The following is a 14,286-nucleotide window of genomic DNA, read 5'->3' as shown; positions in this document are numbered from 1 at the left end:
TGGGGATGAAGTAGGTGGTTGGTTGGATGGGTTATTTACAGATGGGCTATGTACAGCTGCAGCGATCGGTAAGCTGCTCTGACAGTTAGTGAGGGAGATATAATTCTCCAACTTCAGTGATTTTTGCAATCCGTTCCAGTCATTGGCAGCAGAGAATTGGAAGGAAAGGCGGCCAAAGGAGGTGTTGGGTTTGGGGATGACCAGAGAAATATACCTGCTGGAGTGCGTGCTACGGGTGGGTGTTATTATGGTGACCAATGAGCTGAGTTAAGGCAGAGCTTTACCTAGCAAAGACTTATAGATGACCTTTAGCCAGTGGGTCTGGCGACGAATATGTAGCGATGACCAGCCAACGAGAGCATACAGGTCGCGGTGGTGGGTAGTATATGGGGCTTTGGTGACAAAACGGATGGCACTGTGATTGCTCAGCAAATTGGATGCAGTCTGAGTGTTGGAGGCTATTTTGTAAATGGCATTGCCAAAGTCAAGGATCGGTAGGATAGTCAGTTTTACAAGGGTATGTTTGGCAGCATGAGTGAATGAGGCTTTGTTGTGAAATAGGTAGCCGATTCTAGATTTTATTTTGGATTGGAGATCCTTAATATGTGTCTGGAAGGAGAGTTTACAGTCTAGCCAGACAACTAGGTATTTATAGTTGTCCGCATATTCTAAGTCAGAACCGTCCAGAGTAGTGATGCTGGTGCAGGCAGTGATCGGTTGAAGAGCATGCATTTAGTTTTAATAGCATTTAAGAGCAGATGGAGGCCACGGAAGGAGTGTTGTATGACATTGAAGCTCGTTTGGAAGTTTGTTATCACCGTGTCCAAAGACAGGCCAGATGTATACAGAACGGTGTCATCTGCGAAGAGGTGGATCAAAGAATCACCCGCAGCAAGAGCGACATCATTAATATATACAGAGAAAAGAGTCAGCCCGATGAAACTGGCTCTCATGAGGACCACCACAGGAAAGGAAGACCCAGAGTTACCTCTGCTGCAGAGGATAAGTTCATTAGAGTTACCAGCCTCAGAAATAGCAGCCCAAATAAACGCTTCAGAGTTCAAGTAACAGATACAGTGCCTTGCGAAAGTATTCGGCCCCCTTGAACTTTGCGACCTTTTGCCACATTTCAGGCTTCAAACATAAAGATATAAAACTGTATTTTTTTGTGAAGAATCAACAACAAGTGGGACACAATCATGAAGTGGAACGACATTTATTGGATATTTCAAACTTTTTTAACAAATCAAAAACTGAAAAATTGGGCGTGCAAAATTATTCAGCCCCCTTAAGTTAATACTTTGTAGCGCCACCTTTTGCTGCGATTACAGCTGTAAGTCGCTTGGGGTATGTCTCTATCAGTTTTGCACATCGAGAGACTGAAATGTTTTCCCATTCCTCCTTGCAAAACAGCTCGAGCTCAGTGAGGTTGGATGGAGAGCATTTGTGAACAGCAGTTTTCAGTTCTTTCCACAGATTCTCGATTGGATTCAGGTCTGGACTTTGACTTGGCCATTCTAACACCTGGATATGTTTATTTTTGAACCACTCCATTGTAGATTTTGCTTTATGTTTTGGATCATTGTCTTGTTGGAAGACAAATCTCCGTCCCAGTCTCAGGTCTTTTGCAGACTCCATCAGGTTTTCTTCCAGAATGGTCCTGTATTTGGCTCCATCCATCTTCCCATCAATTTTAACCATCTTCCCTGTCCCTGCTGAAGAAAAGCAGGCCCAAACCATGATGCTGCCACCACCATGTTTGACAGTGGGGATGGTGTGTTCAGCTGTGTTGCTTTTACGCCAAACATAACGTTTTGCATTGTTGCCAAAAGTTCAATATTGGTTTCATCTGACCAGAGCACTTTCTTCCACATGTTTGGTGTGTCTCCCAGGTGGCTTGTGGCAAACTTTAAACAACACTTTTTATGGATATCTTTAAGAAATGGCTTTCTTCTTGCCACTCTTCCATAAAGGCCAGATTTGTGCAATATACGACTGATTGTTGTCCTATGGACAGAGTCTCCCACCTCAGCTGTAGATCTCTGCAGTTCATCCAGAGTGATCATGGGCCTCTTGGCTGCATCTCTGATCAGTCTTCTCCTTGTATGAGCTGAAAGTTTAGAGGGACGGCCAGGTCTTGGTAGATTTGCAGTGGTCTGATACTTCTTCCATTTCAATATTATCGCTTGCACAGTGCTCCTTGGGATGTTTAAAGCTTGGGAAATCTTTTTGTATCCAAATCCGGCTTTAAACTTCTTCACAACAGTATCTTGGACCTGCCTGGTGTGTTCCTTGTTCTTCATGATGCTCTCTGCGCATTTGACGGACCTCTGAGACTATCACAGTGCAGGTGCATTTATACGGAGACTTGATTACACACAGGTGGATTGTATTTATCATCATTAGTCATTTAGGTCAACATTGGATCATTCAGAGATCCTCACTGAACTTCTGGAGAGAGTTTGCTGCACTGAAAGTAAAGGGGCTGAATAATTTTGCACGCCCAATTTTTCAGTTTTGATTTGTTAAAAAAGTTTGAAATATCCAATAAATGTCGTTCCACTTCATGATTGTGTCCCACTTGTTGTTGATTCTTCACAAAAAAATACAGTTTTATATCTTTATGTATGAAGCCTGAAATGTGGCAAAAGGTCGAAAAGTTCAAAGGGGCTGGATACTTTCGCAAGGCACTGTACATCTCAACATCAACTGTTCAGAGGAGACTGCTTGAATCAAACCTTCATGGTCGAATTGCTGCAAAGATACCACTACCTAAGGACACCAATAAGAAGAAAAGACTTGATTGGGCCAAAAAACAGGAGCAATAAACATGATTCTTTTTTTTAGGTATTTTTCTTAAAACTACATTGTTGGTTAAGAGCTTGTAAGTTAGCATTTCACTGTAACCTGTTGTAATCAGTGCATGTGACAAATAACATTTAATTTGATTTGATTAGACCAGTGGAAATCTGTCCTTTGGTCTGATGACTACAAATTTGAGATTTTTGGTTCCATCCGCCGTGTCTTTGTGAGACACAGAGTAGGTGAACGGATGATCTCTGCATGTGTGGCTCCTACCGTGAGGCATGGAGGAGGTGTGATGGTGCTTTGCTGGTGACACTGTCAGTGATTTACTTAGAATTCAAGGCACACTTGACCAGCATGGCTACCACAGCATTCTGCAGCGATGTGCCATCCCATCTGGTATGTGATTAGTGGGACTATAATTTGTTTTTCAACAGGACAATGACCCAACACACCTCAAGGCTGTGTAAGGGCTATTTTTTTGTTTAACCTTTAGGCAAGTCAGTTAAGAACAAATTCTTATTTACAATGACGGCCTACCCCGGACAAACCCGGACGACGTTGGGCCAATTGTGTGCTGCCCTATTGTGCGCCGCCCTATCAAACAAATTGAGATGGTTTGGGATGAGTTGGATGGCAGAGTAAAGGGAAAGCAGCCAACAAATGCTCAGCATATGTGGGAACTCCTTTAAGACTGCTGGAAAAGCATTCCAGGTAAAGCTAGCTAGCTACAGTATTGCAGGCAGGCTAGCTCAAATGAACTGCTAACATAGCTAGCTATCTATCCACCTTTACATACTGTATAGCTAGCTAGCTAGCTATGTGAATGAAATAAATCACCAGATAGCTACCTAACTTCATATTAGCTAGCTATCTTGTAAATAAATATAAAACCCACACTCCAAATCTATTTGTAGGTAGGTAGCTAGCTAGATAGCTAACAGCAATGGAAGAGGGTGAAAGGATTAGCAGCTCAAGCTGTCAAAGAAGGGAAGAGTAGGCTACTCTGGATAGGGCAGGTACTTGTGTAGTTTCAGTCCTTCGAGAGAACAACCGAGGACAGAGATAATAGCAACATAATATTCATTGCTTTCTAATTTCAGTACACTGAAGCCTGTTTCTTTGTGATGTTTTCTGTCCTCAGATACAGAGAGCTGTGAAAACCTGTATGCAGATGAAGAGGTCCCAATGAATGTCCCAAGAGCAGTGGTTCTCAAACCTGGTCCTGGAGACCCAAAGAGGTGCACATTTTGTTTTTTTTGCCATAGCACCACACATCTGATTCAAACTCACCATCAAGCTTCAAGTGATATTTATGTATTCATTTGCGATGACATCCTTGATATGATCCTTCTGTTGTCACATGCACGTGTGCGCACATGCATCTATCCATCCAATGTTATCATTTGTAATGAGAGATATTTCCCAACCAAGGGACAGGCATGAATTCCTCCATGGTCAGGGCCTCAGATGGCACCCTGGACCTTCCCGAAGACAGCCTGATTCTAGGAGAAGAGCACCCGGGACCCCAGCCCCATGTCTTCATGGGAGATGAGGCTTTTCCGTGCTGGAGAAACCTCATGCGGCACTTCCCCTGAAGCGAACCTTTTCAGGAGGAACATGGTCTTCAACTACCGCCTCTCCCGAGCCAGGCTCACAGTCGAGTGCACCTTCGGCATTCTTGCGTCCCAGTGGCGGAGGTACCAACGAGTTATCGGGGTCCACCCTACTAACTCAGAGGCGTGTGAAGGCTACCTGTGTCCTGCATACTGTAACTTCATGAGGATGGTCACGAGGACTCAGTGCTGTGTGTGAGAGGAGATGTCTGCTACTCTGCAGGATGATGCCAGGATGGGGGCCTACAACGCAGCACGGGAGGCAATCCCTGTGCGGGAGACCGTCACCTCCTACTTCTACGAGGAGGGTGCTGTTTCCCAGGCAACATCTTTTGCGATAGACTACACATTGCACAACCAAAGGCTCTTTTAAGAGCCACGCACATTGCAATAAGAGTATTCTTCCATTTACTTAGCAATTCCCAGTTTTCCTCCTTTTGATTTCTACTTCTCAGGTTAGCATACAGTTCAAAACAGGCTATTTTACGAGTTACCAATATTGAAAAAATGTAGAACACTAAGACGCCCTACAACCCACACCTGCATCAATCTGACGAATTGATTGTGTTCTGCAGTAAGAAGGCTCAGGTGTATAACTGTGTGGGCTGTGGCTCCTTCCATTTTAGTTATTTAGCAGATGCTCTTATCCAGAACACCTTACAATGAGTACATACATTTTCTTTCTGGTCCCCTGTGGGAATCAAACCCACAACCCTGGCATTGCAAGTGCCTTGCTCTACCAACTGAGTCACAGGGGACACCCAATCAAAAGATCAGAGAATTAATCAAGCACTGAAAGCATAAGGTACAGATAGCTAGCACTGCAGTGCATAAAATGTTTGCCACAAAGAGAAAGACAATAGTTTAACAGTTTTGAACAAATTAATTTCTCCAAAAATGAAGCGAAAAAGCGAGAGAGCAATAGAGAGAGCTAGCCATATTTTTTCACTTACCTAGCTAGCGACTGCAGCTAGCTGGTTTAGCCTACTCAAACACCCGTTTATTATACAAAATTTACCCAAACACTTGAATGAGAAAAGGCTGATCTGAGAACTGGTAAACTAAACACTGACTATGGGTGAATAACTGCTTATTGTAAAATATGCACAATGTCTCCCCCTTGTGGGAGTAAGAATAGTTTGGCAACTTTATGACCAGTATGTGTTTGTTTTTTGTTGGAGGTTAATAATGGGATGGAAATCCTTTTGAGATACTTATACTTAGGAAAAGCTTATATTAGCATAACAAGGTTGTTGGTTGAAGTTTGTCTTTATCTCTTTGATCAATTAATGTCAGGGGTATTCGTTATTTACTTAAACATAGGGCTATTTTCCTGTATTGCAAACAGTTTAATGCAGACTTTTACTTTCTATAAGAGACTCATGCTTGTTCCTCCGATCTAGCTTTTTGGAAAAATAAATGGGGTAACAATATCTGGTTATCATATGGCAACAACCACTCTGCAGGTGCAGCAGTGTTAAAACTTCTTGATGCACCCATCCCGGGATCATTTTCATCCACCACCGCTGAATTGCAGAGCGCCAAATTCAAATTAAATCACTAAAAATATTTAATTTTCATGAAATCACAAGTGCAAAATAGCATAACACTGCTTAGCTTGTTGTTAATCCACCTGGCGTGTCAGATTTCAATAAAGCTTTTCGGCGAAAGCTATCCAAGCGTTTACCTCTCTCTCAGTAGGCAAAATATTACAAACAGCTAGCAGCCAAGTAGATTGGTCACAAAAGTCAGAAAAGCAATAAATTAAATCACTTACCTTTGATGATCTTCGGATATTTGCACTCACGAGACTCCCAGTTACACAATAAATGTTCCTTTTGTTCCATAAAGATGATTTTTATATCCAAAATACCTCCATTTGTTTGGCGCGTTATGTTCAGAAATCAACAAGCTCGAGCGGTCACGACATCGCAGATGAAAATTCCAAATAGTATTCGTAATGATCGAGGAAACATGTCAAACGTATTTTTGAAAAGCAATCAAATTAATTGTTTACCTTTGATGTTCTTTGGATGTTTTCACTCACGAGACTCCCAGTTAGACAGCAAATGTTCCTTTTGTTCCATGAAGATATTTTTTATATCCAAATACCGCCGTTAGTTTGATGCATTATGCCCAGGAATCCACCGGAAATAGCGGTCACGACAACGCAGACAAAAATTCAAAATTATGTCCATAATATCGACAGAAACATGGCGAACATTTTCTATAATCAATCCTCAAGGTGTTTTTCAAATATCTATTCGATAATATATCACACTGAGAGCCAACAACTGACCACTTACGCAATGTGGACGTTTACGCTCATTCTTCAAAATAAAGGCCTGAAACTACATCTAAAGGCTGTAGACACCTTAGGGAAGCCACAGAAAAAGGAATCTGGTTGATATCCCTTTCAATGGGCAATAGGGATGCATAGAAAGACAGGGGTTTCAAAATAAGAGTCACTTCCTGATTGGATTTTTCTCAGGCTTTCGCCTGCAATATCAGTTCTGTTATACTCAGACAATATTTTTACAGTTTTGGAAACTTTAGAGTGTTTTCTATCCTAAGCTGTCAATTATATGCATATTCTAGCATCTGGTCCTGAGAAATAGGCCGTTTACTTTGGAAGCGTTATTTTTCCAAAAATAAAAATAGTGCCCCCTAGCTTCAAGAGATTTAAGGAAGAGTGTTTTGAATACTGATGTTAACCTTTCTGATTATAACATTATTCTGGGAAAACAGATCATCCAAAGGTGGGGGAGTGGCAATCTTTACCAAGGATCCCCTTCAGTGCTCAGTTGTCTCCACCAAGTCTGTCCCCAAATAATTTGACTTGCTGGTTTTAAGCATTAAACTTTCAAATAGCTCTTTGTTGACTGTTGCTGGGTGCTAATCATCCTCCATCAGAACCAGTCCATACCTTACCTGCCCTAAGCTCTCTCCTGACCCCTTACACTAAGTCTGAATTTGTCCTGCTAGGTGACAAACCTGGACATGCTTAAACCATCTGACCAAGTCCTAAAGCAATGGGACTCCCTAAATAGTTCTCACATTATTACCAATCCCACAAGGTATGACTCCAAACACCCCAAAAAAAAGCTACTCTCCTCGATGTTATCCTCACAAATAATCCTGATAGGTATCAGTCTGATGTTTTCTGTAATGACCTTAGTGATCACTGTTTTACAGTCTGTGTTCGCAATGGCTGCTCAGTGAAACGACCTGTCCTGATTTGTCATAGACGCTTGCTAAAAAACTTTAATGAGCAAGCCTTCCTTCATGAACTGGCCTCTGTAAAATGGTATAGAATCAGCTTGATCAGCTCTGTCGATGACGCTTGGACCTTCTTTTTAATATTTTCAGTGGTATTGTTAACAAACACACCCCCATAAAGAAAATGTGAATTCAAAACTGGTTCAGCCCCTGGTTCAACCGTGATCTTGCAGAGTTACTCCACCTTAAGAATTACATTTGGCGAAAGGCTCGGCACACGCATACTCAGGTTGACTGGCTATCGTTCAGGCAAATGAGAAATAAGTGCACTTAGGCTATCCGGAAGGCCAAAGTTAGTTACTTTAAGGAGCCGTTCTCTCTCTGTAACTCCAAGAAGTTATGTAAAACGGTTAAAGACCTGGAGAATAAAGCCTCCCCCTCACAGCTGCCCATGTCCCTTAATGTTGATGATGTGGTTGTTACATGACAAGCACATGAGTAAGCTCTTTAATCACCACTTCATTAAGTCAGTATTCCTATTTGACTCAGCCATCCCTCCTTGCCCATCCAACATTTCCTCATCTCCCACCCTTTCTAATGCGACTATCCCCGATGCTTCTCCCTCGTTTTCACCTGCCCCGCTACAAAGTTTCTCCCTGCAGGCAGTGACTGAGTCCGAGGTGCTAAAGGAGCTCCTTAAACTTGAACCCAAAAAAACATCTGGGTCAGATGGTTTAGACCCTTTCTTCTTTAAGGTTGCTGCCCCTATCATCACCAAGCCTGTATCTCCTTTCTGGAGAAGTTCCCATTGCTTGGAAGGCAGCCACAGTTTGTCCTTTATTTAAAAGGGGGAGATCCAGCTGATTCTAAATGTTATAGGCCTATTTCTATTTTGCCCTGTTTATCAAAAGTGTTGGAAAAACTTGTCAATAATCAACTGACTGGCTTTCTTGATGTCTATAGTATTAACTCGGGTATGCAATCTGGTTTCCACTCAGGTTATGGATGTGTCACTGCAACCTTAAAGGTCCTCAATGATGTCACCATTGCCCTTGATTCTAAGCAATATTGTGCTGCTATTTTTATTGACTTGGCCAAAGCTTTTGATACGGTAGACCATTCCATTATTGTGGGCCGGCTAAGGAGTATTGGTGTCTCTGAGGGGTCTTTGGCCTGGTTTGCTAACTATCTCTCTCAAAGTGTGCAGTGTATTAAGTCAGAACATCTGCCATCTCAGCCACTGCCTGTACCCAAGGGAGTACCCCAAGGCTCGATCCTAGGTCCCACACTCTTCTCAATTTACATCAATAACATAGCTCAGGCAGTAGGAAGCTCTCATCCATTTACATGCAGATGATACAGTCTTATACTCAACTGGCCCCTCCCTGGATTTTGTGTTAAGTGCTCTACAACAAAGCTGTCTTAGTGTCCAACAAGCTTTCTCTACCCTTAACCTTGTTCTGAACACCTCCAAAACAAAGGTAATGTGGTTTGGTAAGAAGAATGCCCCTATTTCCACAGGTGCTATTACTACCTGAGGGTTTAGAGCTTGAGGTAGTCACCTCATACAAGTACTTGGGAGTATGGCTAGACAGTGCACTGTCCTTCTCTCAGCACATATCAAAGCTGCAGGCTAAAGTTAAATCTAGACTTGGTTTCCTCTATCGTAATCGCTCCTCTCACCCTAGCTGCCAAACTAACCCTGATTCAGATGACCATCCTACCCATGCTAGATTACGGAGACATAATTTATAGATCGGCAGGTAAGGGTGCTCTCGAGCAGCTAGATGTTCTTAACCATTCGGCAATCAGATTTACCCCCAATGCTCCTTATAGGACACATCACTGCACTCTATACTCTTCTGTTAACTGGTCATCTCTGTATACCTGTCGCAAGACCCACTGGTTGATGCACATTTATAAAACCCTCTTAGGCATCACTCCCACCTATCTGAGATATCTACTGCAGCCCTCATCCTCCACATACAACATCCGTTCTGCCAGTCACATTCTGTTAAAGGTCCCCAAAGCACACACATCCCTGGGTCGCTCCCTCTTTTCAGCAGCTAGTGACTAGAATGAGCTGCAACAAACACTCAAACTGGACAGTTTTATCTCAATCTCAAAGACTCAATCATGGACACTCTCACTGACAGTTGTGGCTGCTTTGTGTGATGTATTGTTGCCTCTACCTTATTGCCCTTTGTGCTGTTGTCTGTGCCCAATAATGTTTGTACCATGTTTTGTGCTGCTATCATGTTTTGTTGCTACCATGTTGTTGTTGTTATGTTGCTACCATGCTGTGTTGTCATGTGCTGCTGCCTTGCTATGTTGTCTTCTTCGGTCTCTCTTTATGGAGTGGAGTCTTATCTCTCTTGTTGTGATGTGTGTTTTGTCCTATATTTATATTGTATTAATTTTTAATTCCAGGCCCCCATCCCCGCAGGATGCCTTTTTCCTTTTGGTAGGCCATCATTGTAAATAAGAATTTGTTCTTAACCGACTTGCCTAGTTAAATAACGGTTAAATAAAATAAAAATATAAACATACCTGAATTTGTCCAATAGAAACTCTTGTTTGCAACTGACTAATGATTACACCCTAGATCAGCTAGATATAGGCAAGATTGTGCAAGGAAATATTGAATGTGTCAATGACCGTCACCTTGATTACTCAAATTTCTCTCGACCTGTGCACCTACGTTTTAAACTTTCATTCATGGGCTAGGTTGTAGCAACCTCATGATAGGTATAGGGAAACTTTGAGTATCATGTAGTAGCCTAAACCTATCGATGTTACGTTGAGCTGGGTGAATGGAATATGAATGACAGTCATTCAATATGCTGTAATAGAAATAAGGCCATGTTCATAACAATAACAATTGTCCTCCCTAATCTTAAATGGCACCGACCACCACTGATGTGAGTGTGTGTGTCTGTTTTTCAGGATAAAGTACTCTGTAGCCACTTAGTGTGGACACTGTGGACCCCAGGTGGGGACACTGACACACAGAGATTCCTGTTAAACACTTTGTGTTTAACAACCTTATTTTGTCAATAACAGTCTCCCTCCCTCACTTCATCCTTCTCCCCCCTTCTCCCTATATCAGCTGTGTCGGTGAACCCCTCCCGCAATGCCTGCCTTACTTTTACCCCTAACCACATGTACACTGAACAAAAATATAAATGCAATGAGCATTAGTGAGCATTTTTCCTTTGCCAAGATAATCCATCCACCTGATAGGTGTGGCATATTAAGAAGCGGATTAAACAGCATGACCATTATACAGGTGCACCTTGTGCTGGGGAAAATAAAAGGCCACTCTAAAATGTGCAGTTTTGACATAAAACTAAATGCCACAGATGTCTCAAGTTAAGGAAGTGTGTAATTGGCATGCTGACTGCAGGAATATCCACCATACCTGTTGGCAGAGAAATTAATGTTAATTTCTCTACCATTAGCTGCCTCCAATGTTGTTTTAGAGAATTTGGAAATACTTCCAACTGGCCTCACAACCGCAGACCAAGTGTAACCACGCAAGCCCGAGATCTCCACATCTGGCTTTACTTGCGGGATCGTCAGAGACCAGCAAACCGGACAGCTGATGAAACTGTGGGTTCACAAACAAGGAATTTCTGCACAAACTAACAGAAACCGTCTGAGGGAACCTCAGGATTTTGATCTGACTGCAGTTCGGTGTCACAACCAACTTCAGTGGGCAAATGATCACTGATCCACGCCCCTACCTTTTCTTTTAAGGTATATGTGACCAACAGATGCATATCTGGATTCCTAGGTCATGTGAAATCCATAGATTAGGGCCTCCATTGTTTAGTCGGGAAGATGAGAACCTTTTGGCCTTTGTATTCCATAGCTCGCTGTCGTCCAAGTCGTAGAATGAGCTCCTTTTCCTGAAAGCGATGTACCCTTGCAATTATGGTGCGTGGCTTGGCATCGGGTGAGGGATTTGCCTGTAGAGAGCGGTGTGCACGGTCAATGATGAGAGGCTTTGGGAAGTTGTCGTCGCCCAGCAGTTTAGGAATGAGCTAGGACATGAACTCTGTGGGTTAACCTTGTTCTTCATCCTCCAAAATCCCCACAAGTTTGATGTTCAGCCTGCAACTGCTGCCTTCTAAATCGAGAACCTTGGCTTGGAGCGCCTTGTTCTTCTTTTTAAGCTGCGCGCAGGTGGTTTCCAGGCCTCCGATCCGGGTGTCATGGTCAGACAAGTCCTAATTGGCTGTGTCCATGCGGCTCTTCAGTTCGGCCTGTGCCGTCTTTAGAGACTCAAACTTTGTTTCGAGCCTGTCAAAATGATCATTGATAGATTTATTACAGCCTCTTTCATTTGTTGACACATTGAATCTTGTTGCTGGGTATTTGGAGTTGTCACCTTCAGTACTCAAATGGAGCTAGCTGCTGCTTGTTGGGCCTGTGTAGATTGTGTTAGCTGTTCTGTTGGTTTTCGTCGCAATATTTAACTTTTTTGCTGCTAGTTAGTGCCTGGGAAACATACTAAACAATGTGTATATATTTTTTTGCAAACTTGAAACTAAAATGGTAACAATTAAAGATTTCAAAATAAGTGGAGAGGAGATTTGAAGGAACGCTTCTACTCCATACGCATGAGCACTAGCGCCCCCGTTCTTGGGTCAGTTTAGAAGGCTAGATACAACAAGAGCCTCCATTGGGAGGCTCCCCAATGCTTTTCATACCATAAGCAACTCCCACCTTCAAAAATGAGTTTTACTGTGATGGAGACGACATTGTGGTACAGTATGACTCAGAGGCTAATGGCAGATGAAGAGATGAACAAACTCAAAGTGGAGCAAGAGTATACTTAAGAGTCAGCAATAGTGAACTTTTACAGTACAGAGACACCACACCAGAGGGTGCCCCTAGTCCAGGGTCAGCTCACACACTTAAGTAAGAACACCCAACACAAACAAGCAGAGACTCCGCTACCAACAAACAATGTCTATTCTTAAGCCAGCAGCATTGGAATTCCCATTGTTTAATTGTCCTATGGTATTGTATGACTCCAAGTTGGAGGAAGTGGGGGGTATTTGCTGTACTTCCTGTATGGGACAGGAAGCTAAACCAGTCGAAAGGCCCCCCCCCCCCCCTCTAAATGATGCAACAAAAGCGCATTCACACAAACAAAATCAAGAGGGCTCAAAGGGAAATCTGTGTTGGGCAGTGGCAGTGTACCCATGCTAATACTGGCCTGTCAACAATGCCCTTATTGAATGGCAATGTCAAAACATGTCAATCACATGTGCCAATGGGAGGGACTTGGGAGGATGATACCCTATTGATTCTAAGGCTTAATTGCAGATATGTACTATTGGATAAAAATCACAAACTTTGGCCATTGAGCTGCGATGGGCTATATGTGCCTGTGTTGATTTTTATATTAAAATATTGCAACTAGAACAGCTATCTGATGGATGCTTTCATCATGCATGAGAGGACATGCTTTCAAAGACTGTCAAGATCTTTTTCATAGGTTTTCAGATGTAACTTGCAACACTAGGCTAGCCATAGGCCTATTCCTGATCATAGGATAAGACAATCTTGTCTGTGGCTTGCCATGTAAAGTCTATATTCTTTCGGACAGAGCTATTTCGTGAGGAAGAAACATCTCAAAATCCTACAACTATTTTTTGAAAATCGAATATTATATTTTTACATGTTTATTATTTTCAAAATCTCTAGAATAGTCGAATAAATCTTTCCTAAATTGTCACTTCCATATTGATTGGAATAACAATAGTGTGTCACACAGATGGGCTGACTTGGCAGATACTGTAGGTTAGATCAAGTGTTGATTATTTACTAAACAACAAAGTGCCATTGAAAAGTAGGAAAATTAAATGTAAAAATACATTTGTTCCTCTCTTGTTGAAAAAAGTAGGGGATTAAAAAAAATATGTAACAGGAGATAACTATATTAACTATTGATCATACAGTTAAGTCTAAAGTCTGGCTTTAAAAAGCTACGCCTGTCAATAAACAAATGGTGGCTCTGATACCACTGGAATCTCTGTTTGTAAACTGTTGTTGAGATAAAGTTATTTTGTTGAGAGAGAAACTTCTGTTGAGAAAGTTCAATTCATTCAATAGCTCACAAACCAGGCAACAATAACCCAGCCAATATAGGCTACAACTACGGTATTACAAACTTTATTTATTTCATTGATAGCAATAATGAGAATAAAATTAACACTAAATGCATTATCAGATATGGCATACAATCGATGTTTACCATAGATAGGCCTACATTACATATATCATATCAAAATAAAAGCCTTACCTGCAAGGTTGCCAAGAGTTGCGAAAAATACCAACAATCTTGTAAACACCTGTTCCGTCATTTTAAATGTTAGGTCACCAAAACACAGCATGTAATCAAATTCTTATTGCATCGTTGACCTATCTGGTGCATATTATTTCACTTGAGGACGTTCGTTTCCTTTCAACTTTTACGCACGAACCAAATTTCAATTTGAGGAATTTCTTATCAAGATTGAATAAAATAGTTCAGATATTTCAATGTTTGTTTCGTTTGCCATTCCGTCACACAATGACTACCGCTTTATCTAGATCCAACAAAGCGCCAACGCAATTAGGAACGGTCCCTCGT

At 41.9% G+C, this 14,286-nt stretch overlaps 1 protein-coding gene across 2 annotated transcripts in view; it reads right to left on the bottom strand.

Annotated features, from left to right (window-relative positions):
- LOC139418149 (roundabout homolog 4-like) overlaps positions 1 to 14,286 on the bottom strand; it is a 39,781-nt gene extending 25,495 nt beyond the window's left edge. Inside the window, exon 1 of one of the 2 annotated variants that reach the window (XM_071167378.1) lies at positions 13,957 to 14,286. In XM_071167378.1, the coding sequence (XP_071023479.1) occupies positions 13,957 to 14,047 (91 nt within the window). In that variant the 5' untranslated portion in view covers positions 14,048 to 14,286. The remainder of the gene's footprint in view (positions 1 to 13,956) is intronic. The other variant, XM_071167379.1, reaches the window with a different exon arrangement.

Source organism: Oncorhynchus clarkii, chromosome 10, assembly GCF_045791955.1.
Source record: "Oncorhynchus clarkii lewisi isolate Uvic-CL-2024 chromosome 10, UVic_Ocla_1.0, whole genome shotgun sequence".
Classification (NCBI taxonomy): domain Eukaryota; kingdom Metazoa; phylum Chordata; class Actinopteri; order Salmoniformes; family Salmonidae; genus Oncorhynchus; species Oncorhynchus clarkii.
This window is presented reverse-complemented; position numbering and strand designations above follow the sequence as displayed.